The 17,687-nt window shown below is 39.7% G+C and overlaps 1 protein-coding gene across 15 annotated transcripts in view; it reads right to left on the minus strand.

Moving 5' to 3' along the window:
• LOC100340453 (zinc finger protein 271) overlaps positions 1-17,687 on the minus strand; it is a 90,794-nt gene that overhangs the window by 34,076 nt on the left and 39,031 nt on the right. For 8 of the 15 annotated variants that reach the window (XM_051838366.2, XM_051838377.2, XM_051838375.2 and 5 more), the window contains one exon: positions 16,931-16,989. The exons of the other annotated variants lie outside the window; for them this stretch is intronic. Coding sequence is in view for 1 of the 8 variants with exons in the window: in XM_051838375.2 (XP_051694335.2) it covers positions 16,931-16,945 (15 nt within the window). In the remaining 7 variants the exon portion in view is untranslated. The remainder of the gene's footprint in view (positions 1-16,930; positions 16,990-17,687) is intronic. 15 annotated transcript variants of the gene reach the window in all.

The following is a 17,687-nucleotide window of genomic DNA, read 5'->3' on the forward strand; positions in this document are numbered from 1 at the left end:
AAGAGAAATCAGAGATATACAAGGACAGAGGAAATACCATGTGAGTATTCAGCAAAGTACTGACTGTGTGGGAGCCAAGGGGGGACCACAAGAAAAATCAAACCTGCTAAAATTTTGATCTTGGATGTCTAACTTAAAGAAGTATAGGGAATACTTTTCTGTGATTTAAGCCACATATTCTGTGGTATTTTGTTATGGAAAACTTAGAAAATAAACTCTGACCTCTGCAAAATTTCAGGAAGCCAACTAGAAGGCTGAGAAAGACAAACAACTACAGAAACTAAAAACTATGACATTTGGTAGCCAAGCATCTAAAAAAGAAAAATAAAAAAAGAAAGGGATATTAAATAAAAAACCTAATTACCCATCCCAGGGACCTAGAAAAACAACAGTGGGCCAAATTCAAGGGCAGTGCAATGCAATGAATAATAAAAATCAGAACAGAAATAAAAAAAAGAATCTTAAATAATGTTAAAGATAAATAAAATGAAGAATGGGCTTATGAAAAGGAAGAAATCAGTACTCCTTTGGGCAGACTGAGAGAGTAACTGAAAATTCATGTAAATAAAATCAAGCAAGAAAAGAAATACTATGCCTAAGAACTCATATCAAAGAAATATAATAAATCACTAGGGACTTTCATGAACAGCTATAAACCAATAAATTGGAAAATCTAGAATAAATGATTAACTTCTGGATACATGTACTCTACCAAATTTAAATCAAGGAGATACAGAAAGCAACAATGAGGGCCAACACTGTAGTATAGTTGACTTAGACTCTGCCTGTGGCACCAGCATGCCATATGAGTGCTGGTTCATGTCCCAGCTTGCTCCACTTAATACAGCTCTCTGCTATAGCCCAGGAAAGTAGTAGAAGATGGCCCAAGTCCTTGGGTCCCTGCACCCACGTGGGAGACCCAGAAGAAGCTCCGGGCTCCTGGCTTCAGATCAGTGCAGCTCCAGCCATTACAGCCATCTGGGGAGTGAACCAGCAGATAGAAGACCTCACTCTCTCTCTCTACCTCTGCCTCTCTGTAACTCTGCCTTTCAAATAAATAAATAAATCTTAAAAAAAAAAAAAAAAGCCAAGGAAAGGTCAATACAGAATGGCTATGGTACTAAATTATATCTTTCTTAAAAGAACTAACATCAATCTTTCTAAAACTATTTCAAACATTCTGAAACATTTCAAAACTAGAGTGAACCAACAGAGAGATCAATGATTATCACTGTCTTTTGAATTAAAAAATAAAAAACCTTCCAAATAAAAATTCTCATAATAGTACCAAAATGAAACTAATACCACATCAAGAGTTCAGACATCATAATCAAGCCAGTTATATCCTAAGGATGTAGGGAATAAGTCAACACAGGCAAAATCAATTAAACCAAATAAATCACATTAGGAGGAAGGATAAAAATCACTATAATTATCTCAACAAATGCAAAAAAAGTATCAATAAAATTCAACATCTATTTATGAGAAAATCTTGAGCAAATATAGAAGGAGCATACCACAACACAATGAAGCGAATATATCACAAACTCACAGAATATCCTTTCAATGGCAAAAAGCTGAAAGTATTTCTGCTAATATTTAGAACCAAAGATACCATTATGTTCACTATTATTGGCTACTGCACTGAAAGGTTTGATCAAAGCAAGTAGGCAAGAAAAGGAAGTTAAAGGCACACAAATAAAAAATAAGAAATTCAAATTACTTGTTTTCATATGATACGAATAATTTTATGCATAGAGAAATATAATTATTCCAAGAGAGTGATGGAATAGGTAAATGAACTTAATAAAGTTGCAGGAATGAACAAAATGAACATCAAAAAAAAAATCAGTAGCACTTTTACCTACCAATAATGAACTCACTGAGGAAGAAATTATAAGAAAAATCAAATTCACATTAGTTATAAGAAAATACAACACAGGTGCTGGTGCTGTGGCGCAGTGGGTAGGGCCACCACCTGCAGTGCTAGCATCCCATGTGGGTAGCAGTTCTAGTCCTGGCTGCTCCACTTCCGATCCAGCTCTCTGCTGTGACCTGGGAAAGCAGGGGAGGAAGGGCCTCTGCACCACCATGGGAGACCTGGAAGAAGCTCCTGGCTCCTAGCTTCAGTTCGGAGCAGCTCCAGCCATCACAGCCATTTGGGGAATGAACCAGGGAATGGAGAATCTCTCTCTCTCGGCCTCAAGAAAAAAGAAAAGAAAGAGAGAGGGAGGGAGAGAGGGAGGAAGAGAGGGAGAGAGGGAGAGGGAGGGAGGAAGAAAATACAACACCTTGAAATAAATTTAACCCAGAATGTGGAAAACTTGTAAAATAAAAATCAAAAAATACTGATGAAAGAAATTCAAAACACAAAAGATGGAAAAATATCTAGTATTAATGGATTTGAAGGATTATACTTTCCATGCTACCCAAAGAAATTTAAAGATTCAACACAAATCCAACCAAAATATTAATAAAGTTCAAGTAACTAGAAAGAAAAACCTTTAAAATTCATATGGAATAAAAATCCCTCAAATAATAAGGCAATCTTAAAGAAAAAAACAAGTGTGGAGGTACCACACTATATGAATTCAAGACATTCTATAGAGTTATGGTAAACCCTGGCAAAAGAAAATAGACACGCAGACCAATGTATCAGAATAGAGATCACAAAAAGTAATGTACACACACAAAGGCAATTGATATTTAACAAAGGTACCAAAAACACTGGAAAAAGAAACTTCTTTAGCAAATGGTCCAGAGGAAATTGGATATCCAAATGCAAAAGAGTGAAACTAGACTCCATGAGCACACCTTACCCTATTTAAAAAACAACTCAAAGTTAGCCAAAGATCTATATGCAACACCTAAAATGAAACATGTAAGCATTGGCATATGTGTTAGCTTCAAGATAAAATCCAAAAATTACAAACAGACAAATTCAGTATTGAAGTAGGAAAGTTCTTTACAACAAAAGAAATTACCCCTAGAGTGATGATGCAGCAAACAGAATGGGATAAAATATTTGCAAAGTATGCATCTAACAAAGGATGAGACTCAGAATACACATTGAACTGGAAAAACTGTACAACAGCAACAATAAACATTATAGTTAAGAATTGATGGGCTGTCTTTGTGTCATAGCAGGCAAAGCCACTGCTTGCAAAGCCAGCATCCCATATGGGCACTATTTTGAGTCCCTGCTGCTCCATTTCTGATTCAGCTCCATGCCAATGCATGTGGGAAAACAGCAGAAGATGGCCTAAGTGCTTGAGCCCCTGCCACTGAGGTGGGAGACCAGGAAGAAAATCCTGGCACCTGGTATTTGGCCAAGACCTAACAAGAGCAGCTTTTGGGTAGTGAACCAGCAGAGGAAATCTCAATTTCAATCTCTCTCTCTCTCTCTCTCTCTTTCCCTCCCTCTAACTCTTTCAAATAAAATAAATCTTTTTAAAAAAGAATTGGGAAAGGATTTTAATATGTATTTCTCATAAGAAATACAAATGGCCAACAAATATATAGAAAAATATTTAGTATAATGAGTCATTAGGGTAATGTAATGTAAATTAAAATACATTGTAATATCCCCTCACTCAAAAACCATCAAAAGTAACAAATGCTTGTAAGGGTATGGAAAAAAGAAAACATTTATACACTGCTGATAAGAATGAAAATCAGTACAGGCATTATTCAGAACAATATCATCATTCCTTTAAGAAAATTAAAATGGATACAGCTATCCAATTCTGAGTATATTTTAGAAGAGAAAGCCATCATCAAATCAAAGAGATATCTGCCCTCCTATGGTCACTACAGCTCTAGCCACAGTTGCCCAACTAGATGTCTATTAATGGATGAACGCACAACAGAACATTCAGCACTAGAAAATAAAATATTGCCATTAGCTGCAAAATAGATGGAATTTCAGATCATTAATTTAAGTGAAATAAGCAAGACACAGAAAGACAAATGTCACATGTTCCCTGTCATACAGAAGCATAAAGACTAGTGAATCTGAACATAGAATTGTATAACAGAGGCTGGGAAGGGTGAGGGACGAGGACAGAGAGAAGTAAGATACCAGGTACTGAAAACAGGGACTGAAATAAGAAGTTCCAGTGATCCATATCACAATGTAGTGGCCACAGTTCACAATACAATATATAAAGAAGTGGAAAGGAGAAGCTTGTAGCATGTTAAAGCAAAGATAAAGAAAGGCCAGTTGCCTGGTTTGAACAGGTTATGCTGTGTATATGTGTTCAATTATCATACTGTACCCATAGTACTGTACAAGAATACATGTTGCTTAAAAATTGTTTAAATAAAATTTATTTAGTTGACTAAAACTGATCTAAAAAAAAAAAGAAACTGAAGAGTCCTATGGGGCTGGCACTGCAGTGCAGTAGGTTAAGCCTCTGCTTTAAGTGGTGGGTTTTGAAGGCAAGTACAGCAAGAAGAAATTAAAAAAAAAAAAAAATAGATCTTTACATTGGGGCCCACACTGTGGCGTAGAAGGGCTCGCCTCCACCTGCAGTGCTGGGATCCCATATGGGTGCTGTTTCTTGTCCCAACTGCTCCTCTTCTGATTCAGCTCTCTACATATGGTCTGGGAAAGCAGAGGATGGCCCATGTACTTTGACCCTGCACCTCTGCAGGAGATCCAGAACTTCCTGGCCCCTGTCTTGGAATCCTGGCTTGCAATCGGCTTAGCTCCAGCTGTTGAGGCCATCTGGGGAGTGAATCAGCAGATGGAAGACCTTTCTTTCTGTCTCACCTTCTATCTGTAACTCTACTTCTAAAATAAATAATCTTAAAAAAAAAAAAAAAAGAGGAGTTTTCCTCTCTTGGAAGCCCCCCCTCCATTGGAATCCCCCCCTGGCTGGAGGCCTTTGACTCTAATAAATACTTTTAAATCTAAAAAAAAAAAAAAATCCCATTTACAAAGCATTAAAAAAGAAAACCATAAGCCAATATTTTTAGGGATTATTTAAATGTACACAATCTTATAGTCAACAAGAAAAGGTTACCTTTCTTACTAAACATTCAGCCCAGCCCTTACATGATTTACAACAGTTATCTGTTATTCTCTACATGCCACTATTCACAAATTAACCTAGAAATTAGGTGGAAGACAGTTAAACTGTTTTTAAGACTCACATATTCACATGAAAGGCAAAGTAACAGAGAGGGACAGGAGAGAGAGAGAAAGCGAGAGAAAGAATGATTTTCTATCCACTGGTACAATCCCCCAAAACTTTCAAAACCTGTAGCTGGGACATGCCAACTCCAGGAGCCAGGAATTCCTTTTGGAACTCCCATGTGGGTAAGAGGTACCCAAGTATTTGGGGCAACATCTTATGTCTCCTAGGTGTATTAGCAGAAAGAAGGACTGTCAAGTGTGGAGTAACCAAAATTTGAATATGGCATTCATCCCAAGTGGTGGCCTAACTCACTATATTCTTTTTAAGATTTTTTTTTATTTGAAAGACAGAGTTACAGAGAGAGGTAGAGACAGAGAAAGAGGTCTTCCACCCGCTGGTTCACTCCCAGATGGCCGCAACAGCCAGAGCTGCGCCCATCCGAAGCCAGGAGCCAGGAGTTTCTTCCAGGTCTCTTTCCCAGGCCAAAGCAGAGAGCTGGATCAGAATAGGAGCAGCCAGAACTAGAACCGGTGCCCATATGGGATGCTGGCACTTCAGGCCACAGCTTTAACCTGCTGTGCCACAGCACTGGCCCCTTAACTCACTATATTACAACACCTACTCCTTATACAGTTTTATCCATTGTTAATAAAATTGCTATAAAATCAGAAGAGATTAAACCCTGAATCCATGTATCATATTAAAAAAGGTTCGTGTTTGGTGTTTAGTGGAGTAGTTAAGTTACTTCTGTCCTACACTGGCACACCTGGGCTCAACCCCTGGCTTTGGCTCCTGACACAGATTTCTGTTATGGTAGATCCTGAGAAGCAGTGGTGATGACTCCAGTAGTTTGATTCTTTTCAAGCACATGAAAAATCTGCAGAGTCCCTGACTCCCAGTTTTGGCTCTGACCCCTCCCTGGCAACTGTGGGTGTTTGAGGAATGGATCAGTAGATACGAAGCCTCCTGTGTCTTTCTCTCTGTATCTCAAATAAATAAACAACATTCGTCAGAGAGAAAGAACAGTATAGTTTTGGATGTCAGATCACATAAAGAGAACAGTGAAAACAATTTAGAGAAGGCACCACAAAATATTTACTTTATTCTCACATGACTTAAATAGACAAAAGAAATTATTATTATTGAATTATTAATCAAAATGATATCATGAATGAACTGGTTTGTTCCAACTTGCCATAGCAAAATAGAATGACAGAAATTTTGTATAGAACAGGAAGAAGGAATTGGGAGAATTCTACCACATGATACTTGCACTTCCAAAGAAATACTAGTGTTATTTGAACGTGAGTTAAGATTATTTGAAACGTATAATTAAGCTCTGGGGAAATTACCTCTCAAAATTAGGAAAGACATACCCCTTATATCTTAACAGAGGAGAAAAAATGAAGTCCTACAGGATGCTCAATTAAAATGAGAAGTGTGGACATTTGACATAGTCATTAAGAAGCTGTTTAGAATGACCTCATTTCACATTGGACTGCTTGTTTGGCTCCAGTCCCAATCCCAACTTAAAGTTAATGTACAAACTGGAAGGTAGTAAGAAATGACTCAAGTACTGGACCCAGGCCAACACAATCTGGGATGCAGACTGAATTCCAGGCTCCTATTTTAGAATTGTTTCTTGTAAGAATTTGGGTAATGAGCCAGCAGATGACAGAAAATTCTATATGGCTCTCTGTGACTTTGCACTTCATTTATAAAATTAATAAGTAATAACTATAAGATGAGAAGAGGGAATTTCAGCAACAATAACTGGCATGGATGTCTGGTGCAGCAGGTAATACACTATTTATGATGACAACTTCCCATATCAGAGTATGAGATTTGAACCCAGCTACCCCATTTCTGATCCATCTTCCTATTGCATTAACCAGGGGCTATAAGTCATGGCTCATTTGTGCCACAGCCACATATGTGAAAGACTTGGATGGACTTCCCAGCTCCAGTGTTCAGCCTACCCTAGCCACAGCTGCTGTAGGCCTTTAAGAGAGTGAAACAACAGACGGAAGACGCCTTGCTCCCTCTATAGCTCTCAAATAAATAAAAATTAATAAATACATCTATAAAAAACAAGAATAATATGGAGAGAAAATAATTATAAGTATGGTACATATTAATCCAACCATACCAATAATCATTATCAATGTGCATTATCTAAATACACCAGTTAAAAGATAAAGACTAGGGGTCTGGTGCTGTACCGTAGTGGGTAAAGCCACCATCTGTAGCACCAGCGTCCCATATGGGTGCTGATTTGAGTCCTGGCTGCTCTACTTCCAATCCATCTCTCTGCTATGGCCTGGGAAAGAGGAAGATGGCCCAAGTGCCTGGACCCCTGGACCTGCTTTACCTGGAAGAAGCTCCTGGCTTCAGATCACGTAACTCTGTCCACTGCGGCCATCTGGGGAGTGAACCAGTGGGTGGAAGATCTCTCTCTCTCTCTGCCTCTCTGTAACTCTTTCAAATAAATAAATACAATCTTTAAAAAAAAAAAAAAAAGAAAGAAAAAGATTTGTTGAGATGGATTCCTTCTGAGAGGAGGAGCATGGTGGGGGCAAGAGGTGCGGAGTCACCACACAGACCCCGAGAGTTGGGTGAATGCAGGCAAGAGGCGAGCATCCCACAGACTCATTTATTTCAGTTGGTACAGCAGCTTAAATAGCCAAGGCAGCCAATCCAGTAAAGTGGTGGTCTATGCCCTAATCAATCACAGCCTGTTGCCAGGCAGTTCTGTTGCCAGCAGCCATCTTGGCATGGCCTTCTCATTCCACCACATTTCCCCCTTTTTGTTTATTTTTGAGCAAACGGAGGTATGATTCTTGGCCATACCATTGTTGACCTCGTTTCCATGTGGTCTCTGTACGCAGCTGTGCCTGTCTTAGGTTGTCCCCCCAGGGGATCTTACCCGTCATTGACTAACCAGCGCTCAAAACGGGAGACCACAGGAGTGCTTGCTCAGATGGGGGTAGGAATGAGGAACAATGATAATCAAGAATGGCATAACCACACACAGGTTGTGGGCCATTTGAGTGGCTGACTGGAGCTAGCGGGGTATAAAACAGTAACAGGTATGGCTATGGGCAATTTCTCAGGGTAGAGTGATAGGGCAGGTGTGTCTGCTAACAAGGCAGACTCTCAGTCTTGTTCAGCTGGTTCTGGTTGGCTGTCAGTTGTGGACCTGATGATTCTGGCTGGTACCCAAATGGGCTGTCCTACATTCTCTGGAAAGACACAAACATATCCTCGACCTTTGGTTAGCAGAGGGTGTGGTCCTTTCCATTCTCCTGTCAGGGGGTCTTTCTACCTAACCATAGGGGCTAGGGTCTGGGATGGAAAGGATCCCCAGTGTTTATAAGCTGGGATGATCCCTTGGGAATCAAAAGTAAGAAAACTGATAGCGAAAGGACTTCAGTCCAAGCAAGCTGTGGGTCTGGAGGCATATGATCATTTTTCTGTCTTTGTAAGAGATCTTTAACTGTCCTATGAGTTCCTTCAATGACTGCCTGTCCCTGTGGGTTGTATGGGATACCTGTTGCAGACTGTATGTTCCAGGATTTCAGGAAGGAATTAAATTCCTGTGATGTATTCACTGGCCCATTATCAGTCTTCAAGGTCCAGGGGACACCAAGGACCAGTAGGGCTGACTTAACCACCTTTATCACATTACTAGCCTTTTCTCTGGATTGGGCTGTTGCTGTATTTGCCTTTGAATAAGTATCTACTACCACATGGACAAACTTAAGTTTACCAAAGGAGTTATTGTGGGTGACGTCCACTTGCCAGAGCTTGTTAGGAGCAAGGCCTCGCGGGTTCACTCCTGCTTGTTGCAGTGGGCCTAATGGGGTGAGGGGTGCACAATTCTTACAAGAGTGCACTAAGTGTTTGCACTGGCTCATTGTCAGCTCCGGGAAAAGCAATTTTATGTTACTTGCTGTCATATGAAATTTTTGGTGTAGAATACGGGCTTGTTCTAGGTGTCCAATCGAAGTGGTGCTGCAGGAGATAAGACGATCAACCTTGTTGTTGCCTTGGAAAATAAAGCCAGGTAACCCAGTATGTGATCTTACATGTGAGATACAACAGGGGTTTTTTTCTGTTTTCAGATAGCTCTTTAAGTGTTGTGAACATCTGGTCAATTGGCTTATTGGTCAGGTTAAAGACTGCAAAAGGGATCGTCTTTGCTACCTGTACTGAGTATTTGCTGTCCGAAAATATATCTACAAGCCGATCCTGGCTAAGGAGTAGAACCTTGACTATTGCCCTAGACAGGCTCTTATCACTCACAGATTCGTTATGTTTGGTAATCTGCGTGGGACCCTGAGAGGAGGGTATCTTTCTCATGTTTGAGTGCTTAAGAGTGGCACGCCACGCCAGCTCTAGCCAAAGAAAAGATACACACAGCACAGCTGCCATAACAAAACAAATTCCTAGCACCTCAGCAGCTGATGGTATTATGCAGGGGGTTCCCTACATTAGACGAACAGACAGTGGTGTATCAGATTGTACGTACGTACTGTGCTTAGTGGGGGGGCTCCCCTGATTCGTTAGGTCAAGGCCATATGCCCTTATGTGTCTCTGGAGCACCACCTCTCTCAGTGAGGAAAGATGACTTGGTTCCAAATTCTGGGATGATCAGTCCCTTACGTGAATTCGCCGGGCGAACCAAAAGTAAGAGGAGGAGCGGAGAAGCGATGTACGCTTCTGGGCGGTGTGTGCCTAACCTGGGGTCACTTAGACCAAGGACGAGGACAAGCAAAGGGGCTTAGAAGGGGGTCCTGTGCTCACCCTCACAAAACCGAACAGCACACAAAACACCGAGGGGCCTACTTGCCGAAATCAAGGGGGAATCTCACCGAGTCTGACACGCTGTATCTCAGTCACGTTGGGCGCCAGATGTTGCTGTGGATTCGTTCTGAGAGGAGGAGCATGGTGGGGGCAAGAGGTGCAGAGTCACCACACAGACCCCAGGAGTCAGGTGAAAGCAGGCCAGAGGCGAGCATCCCACAGACTCATTTATTTCAGTTGGTACAGCAACTTAAATAGCCAAGGCAGCCAATCTGGTAAAAGGGTGGTCTATGCCCTAACCAATCACAGCCTGTTGCCAGTCAATTCCGTTGCCAGCTGCCATCTTGGCATGGCCTTCTCATTTCACCACAAAGACTGACACAGGAAAATTAAAACCAAGACCCAACTCTGTGTTGTCTACAGGAAAAATCATTTCAATATAAAGAACATGGAGGGTAGTTTGAGGCCATTTTGACCAAAGGAGAATGCATTTCATTTATAGAGGAGGAATAAGTTCAAGAATCTACTGAAAAATGTGGTGATAATAACAGTCTGTTAAATAACAATCTGTTATAGTTTGGAAAGTAAGAGATTTGATTTTGGTGTTCTCATTCTAAAAAAAAAAAGGTATATAATATATATGGCAAGGGTCTTCCTTTATCCACCAACACTGTTTAAATATTTTCAAAAATCATTTTTATGTGATAAACATTCCATTTTCCTCAACTTAAGAAACATAAGTATACATTTTAATAGCAAGGTAAACATGAATACTTAGAACAATTAAATACAAAAATATGAAAAAATACAGTCCATTACAAAACTATCTAATTCAACCTGGAAAAGCAATATTCATTTTTTACTTATCAAGATTTAGATCAGAAAATGTATAAGGGTTATACAGTGCAGAGCAGGAAGTTTTCCAAGAAGACATTACAATGTTTTCAAACTGAGCATCAAACCATGCAAGGCAAAATTTCCAGGAAAAAAAATATAGATACATCTGTGGTAATCAGTGCAAATAAATATAACAGCATAAGTATCCAAACAGGGGCAACTATTGCTTCACAGTAAGTAATCACAGAGATGTCAATTAACACTGGATGGAAAAATTTAAAAAGGTCACATTAAATGTTGGAAAATCACAAAACAAATACCCATGCATGAAAAGTGAAATGAATACATGAAAAAATAGATGGATTACCCTCTACTCTATCAGTAATTCCTACTAAATTTGAATTTTCCTAAATCCATAACTAAAAGTAGGTCACCCTTATGTAACAAATTCACTATGCATTATCACTGGAAAAATAAAAATCAAAAAAGACATTTCACCAATATTAAAAAGTAAACTTTAAACAAACCAAGTCCCCTAAGTACTCAAAGCAATGAACGAATTTGTCTGAGATAGCAGTACATGTGCATAAGAATAAGGCAAAAGCAAAACATCCTTCAGCATTAAAAGGTAGAGAATTATTATGTGAGTTCAGATTCATAAAGAAATAGAGTATAGCAGTGGCTTCCAGAGAGTGACATGGTGGGGATAGGGATTAAGTGTTTAATGCACAGAAACTTCCACCTGGGGAAGATTAAAGAATTTCAGATGGATGGCAGCGATGGCTGCACAGTAATGTGCACAGGCTTAAAGCCATTGAAATGTACACTTTAAAATCTCCAATGTTATGTTATGCATTTTGTCACATTTTTAACCAATAACCCAAGTCCTCTTCCATAATCACTGATATTATTGATGCATACATCTATTTTCCATTACTCATTTTGAAATGACTATATGAAAAGAATACAACAATTAAAACTTTAATACCAAAGACCTTCTTCTCAGATCTAGAAAAACTGATGCTGAAATTCATATGGAGGCACAAGAGACCTCGAATAGCTAAAGCAATCTTGTACAACAACAACAAAGCCGGAGGCATCACAATACCAGATTTCAGGACATACTACAGGGCAGTTATAATCAAAACAGTACGGTACTGGTACAGAAACAGATGGATAGAACAATGGAACAGAATGGAAACACCAAAACCAATCCAAACATCTACAACCAACTTATATTTGATCAAGGATCTAAAACCAATTCCTGCAGCAAGGACAGTCTATTCAACAAATGGTGCTGGGAAAACTGGATTTCCACGTGCAGAAGAATGAAGCAAGACCCCTACCGTACACTTAACACAAAAATCCACTCAACATGGATTAAAGATCTAAATCTATGATGACACATTCAAGTTTTTAGAGAACATCGGAGAAACCCTGCAAGATATAGGCACAGGCAAAGACTTTTTGGGAAAGACCCCAGAGGCACAGGCAAAGACAAAACTAACAACTGGGATTACATCAAATTGAGAAGTTTCTGTACTGCAAAAGAAACAGGAGAGTGAAGGCAACCAACAGAATGGGAAAAAAATTTGCAAATTATGCAACCGATAAAGAATTAATAAACAGAATCTACAAAGAGATCAAGAAACCCCACAACAACAAAACAAACAACTCACTTAAGAGATGGGCCAAGGACCTAAGTAGACAATTTTCAAAAGAGGAAATCCAACAGACACATGAAAAAATGTTCAAGATCACTAGCAATCAGGGAAATGCAAATCAAAACCACAATGAGGGTTCACCTCACCCTGGTTAGAATGGCTTACAAAGAGAAATCAACTGAAAACACATGGTGGCAACGATGTGGGGGAAAAGGGACACTAATCCACTGTTGGTGGGAATGCAAACTGGTAAAGCCACTATGGAAGTTAGTTTGGAGATTCCTCAGAAACCTGAATATAGCCCTACCATACTACCCAGCCATCCCACTCCTTGGAATTTACCCAAAGGAAATTAAATTGGCAAATAAAAGAGCTGTCTGCACCTCAAGGTTTATTGCAGCTCAATTCACAATAGCTAAGACCTGGAATCAACCTAAATGCCCATCAACAGAAGACTGGATAAAGAAATTATGGGATATGGACTCTACAGAATACTATACAGCAGAAAAAAAAAACGAAATCTGGTCATTTGCAACAAAATGGAGGAATCTGGAAAATATCATGCTGAGTGAAATGAGCCAGTCCCAAAGGGACAAATATCGTATGTTCTCCCTGATTGGAGACAACTAACCGAGCACCAAAAAGGAAACCTGTTGAAGTGAAATGGACACCATGAGAAAGTGACTTGATCAGCCCTTGTCCCAACTGTTGATGTACAATTTAATACTTTATCCCTTTTACTATTTTTTTTTTGTTCTACTTAATACTATTGGTTGAACTCTGTAATTAACACACAATTATTCTAGGTGTTTAAATTTAACTGAAAAGTGATCTCTGTTAAATGTAGGAGTGGGAATAAGAGAGGGAAGAGATGTACAGCTTGGCACATGCTCACTTGGACTTACCCCTAATGGTAGAGCTAGAAACGTGCCAGGGGATTCCAATTCAATCCTATCAAGGTGGCAGATACCAAGGACATCTTACTTGTTAAAGTGATCAGTTTAAGTTCATAATTGATCAAAAAGATAGGATTAAGTGTCCAAAGGGATTACATAAGTAAGACAAATGTCTACAAATAGTAATTGATAGAATTAAAAAGGAGAGAATGATCCTACATGAGAAGCAGGATACACAGCAGCTTCATAGAATGGAAAATGCCATAAACAGCACTCTGGCCTCAGAATCAGCCCCTAAGGCCTTTGGATTTGGCTAAAAAGCCCATGAGAGTTTCGCAGGCATGGAAAGCCAAAATACTGTGGCAAAAAAAAAAAAAAAAAAAAAAAAAAAAAAAAAAAAAACAAACAAAACAAAACAAAACTAAATGAAAGATCTCTGTGAGCGAGACCCTAGCGATAAGAACAGGCCATCAAAGAAGGAGGTACCTTTCTCAAAGAGAGGAGAGTACTTCCACTTTGAATATGGCCTTGTCTAAATAAGATCGGAGTTGGTGAACTCAAGAGGCTCCCATATCCTTGGCAACTCATGACAAGAGCCTCGGGTGATTACTGACACCATAAATAAGAGCGTCAATTGTTAAATCAACAATGGGAGTCACTGTGCACCTGCTCCCATATAGAACCTCTGTCCTTAATGTGTTGTACTATGCAAATTAACGGTAAAACTACTACTCAAATAGTACTCTATACTTTGTGTGTCTTTGTGGGTGCAGTCTGTTGAAATCTTTATGTAGTATATACTAATTTGATCTTCTGTATATAAGGATAATAGAAAATGAATCATGATGAAAAATGGGATGGGAAAGGGAGTGGGAGATGGGACGGTTGTGGGTGGGAGGGAGGTTATGGGGGAAAAAGCTGTTATAATTCAAAAGTTGTACTTTGGAAATTTATATTTATTAAATAAAAGTTGAAAAAAAGAGTTTAAAATATTATAAATTACCTTTGGGCTAGAAACATAAAATTTTGTGTTAGTAAAATTACAGACAGCATTATATATTGTAAATAAGCAAAAGCTATAAAACATTTTAATATCATTTAGTTATTTACTGACTTTTATTTGAAAGAAAGACAATAATAGATAAAACTTCTATCTGCTTATTCACTCCCCAAATGTCCACAACAGCCAGGGCTGGGCCAGGCTGAAACCAGAAGCCTGGAATTTAATCTCCGATGTGGATGGCAGGGACCCAAGTACCTGAGCCATCACCTCCTGCCTACTAAGGTCTGCATTAGCAGAAAGCTGGAATTGGAAGCAGAGTCAAGGCTCAAAAGCACACACCCCATATGTGTTTCAGGTGAGTTAAGAAGTATATTTTTAAAAACTTTTATTGATTTTCATTTATTTGCAAGATAGAGAAACAAACAGTTAAAGAGAGAGAGCTCTCCCATCTTCTAGTTCGCTTCCCAAATGACCACAATATCCAGTGCCTAGAATTCATTCTGGGTTTCCAATGTGGTTGGCAGGAACTCAGCTACTTCAGCCATCATTTAGCACATCTAGGATACACTTTGGCCAAAAGAAGACGGCCAGGAAGTTAAGTCACTGCTTATGAGAACAGCATTACATAACATGGTGCCAGAAGTGAAACAGCCAGGACTTGAACCAGCACCTATATGGGATGCCAGCACTGCAGGCAGTGGCTTAACTTACTACTCCACAGCGCCAGGCCCGGTTGCTCTACTTCTGATCCAGCTTCCTGCTAATGTTCTTGGGAAAGAAGCAGAAGATGGTCTAAGTACTGGGGTTCCTGGCACCCATATGAGATACTAGGATGGAGTTTCTGGTTCCTGGTTTTAGTCTAACCCAGACATGGTTTTTGTGACAACTTGATGAATGAAGTAGGAGATGGAATACCTCTCTGTCTCTCTCTCTGTTTTTCTCTGCCTTTCAAATATATGCACAAATACATATATACATATATGCATACATAAATCTTTTTAAAAAGAGCATTGGAGAGTGGGATGAACGGGAGAGCACACAGAATCCTTGGATAAATGATGTCATGGAGAAAAAATAGAAGAGTTCAAGGAGAAAAGCAAGAAACCACCAGCAACATCATCATGGAGACAAAAAACCAGAATCTTCAGAAGCGGATCATGTACAATGCTTTCAAATATGGCAGACAAAAGCAATTAAGAAGCAGAGTAGATGTTTAGACTAATGTTTATGATGCCAGTTATGATATCCCAATCCAAAATCAGAGTTCCTTGGTTTGATTCCCAACACTGGCTCCTGATGCCATATGCTCACCAGTGCAGATTCTGGGAGGCAATAGTGCTGCCTAAAGGAATTGGGCTTCTGCCACCCATATGGAGGGTCAGGGTTTCCTTGCTGGCTCTTGGCTTCAGCCTTACCCAAGCCCTGGTTGCTCTGAGCATTTTGGACTAAATCAGTGGTTAACAGCTCTACCTCTTCTGTCTTAGTCTCTCTCTCTCATTATCTATATAGCAAGATTTAAGTAAGACAAAGACCAGAGAATAGCATTGGCTTTGAGTATGTTATTGATAAATATTTGAAGAATTGAATTGAGATTATTTTGAGTACATGAAATTCCAAATAAAGATTGGAGTTATTTACTTGAATATATAACTTTGAAGAGTTTGCAGTTGACCTGGATATATAGTTTGGCAGAGAGGAATGTATCACAAGTTATTTAAGAACTGGAGAAAGATTCTGTCCTCTACACATTCTTTCTCTCTCTTTTTTTTTTTTTTTTTTTTTTTGACAGGCAGAGTGGACAGTGAGAGAAAGAGAGAAAGGTCTTCCTTTTGCCGTTGGTTCACCCTCCAATGGCCGCCGTGGCCAGCGTGCTGCGGCCGTGCTGATCCGAAGCCAGGAGCCAGGTGCTTCTCCTGGTCTCCCATGCGGGTGCAGGGCCCAAGCACTTGGGCCATCCTCCACTGCACTCCCGGGCCATAGCAGAGAGCTGGACTGGAAGAGGAGTAACTGGGACAGAACTGGCGCCCTGACCGGGACTAGAACCCGGTGTGCCGGTGCCGCAGGCGGAGGATTACCCTATTGAGCCGCGGCGCTGGCCCTCTACACATTCTTGATCCAATCCAGGAATCCAGTATAGCTTTCCAAAAGCTATTGAGGACCACACTATTTTAGCAATTTAAAAAAAAAAAACTATTAAATTATTTGTTTTTATCACTGGGTAGCTTTTTCCAGTTCAAAATTTTGAGTATTTATTTCTAGGTTTTCAGCACATGACTATCAATTATATCATCTATAACATCAATAAAACTGTTTCAGACTCTACATCCCACAAATTTAGCAAATTTTCTACCGAGTTTCAATTTGAATTATATAACAAATAAGTCTTTTTTGTTTTGTCATCAGAAAAAACAGAAACAAATCTGCAAACAGCTTAGATGGCTCTAGTGTCTTATAAACATAACTCTATCTTGTTAATAAATATTCTCTGATATTGAGTTATATTTACTTTTCCATTTTGATTATCAAATCTTCGTAAGGCTCTGAAAATATAACATACACTAAAGTATAAACACACAGACTTACTGGAGATGTATTCATTTTCTTTGCTCTTGAAAACACGTAGAGTACTCTAAAATTATTACCTAGAAAACAAAGTGGGAGGGAGGGAGAAATGAAAATGGTGGGAGTTGTGAGAGAACTGGTCTCGCTTGCTCCTAGATTCTACATAGCAAAGCAAGATCATGATAGAAAGGAATAAGAGACACTTTAGCTGGGAAAACAAAAACAATCAGGTGCCCTGTGCAGGAACAGTGCTTTACTCATGAGAAGACGCACAAAAGATCTCCCTGAAAGAGCACCAACAAGTACACTAATTAGCAGTGATTACAAGCAATTGTAATTAGGTTAACAGAAATACTTATTTCATTTATTTGATAATTTTTTGTAATAAATTTACTGAGGCCGGCGCCGCGGCTCACTAGGCTAATCCTCCGCCTTGCAACGCCGGCACACCGGGTTCTAGTCCAGGTCGGGGCGCCGGATTCTGTCCCGGTTGCCCCTCTTCCAGGCCAGCTCTCTGCTGTGGCCAGGGAGTGCAGTGGAGGATGGCCCAGGTGCTTGGGCCCTGCACCCCATGGGAGACCAGGAAAAGCACCTGGCTCCTGGCTCCTGCCATCGGATCAGCGCGGTGCACCGGCCACGGCGGCCATTGGAGGGTGAACCAACGGCAAAGGAAGACCTTTCTCTCTGTCTCTCTCTCTCACTGTCCACTCTGCCTGTCAAAAAATAAAAATAAATAAATAAATAAATAATTCTTTAAAAAAAATAAAATAAATTTACT

The sequence above is a fragment of the Oryctolagus cuniculus genome, unplaced genomic scaffold (genome assembly GCF_964237555.1).
Source record: "Oryctolagus cuniculus unplaced genomic scaffold, mOryCun1.1 SCAFFOLD_69, whole genome shotgun sequence".
In the NCBI taxonomy this organism is placed as follows: domain Eukaryota; kingdom Metazoa; phylum Chordata; class Mammalia; order Lagomorpha; family Leporidae; genus Oryctolagus; species Oryctolagus cuniculus.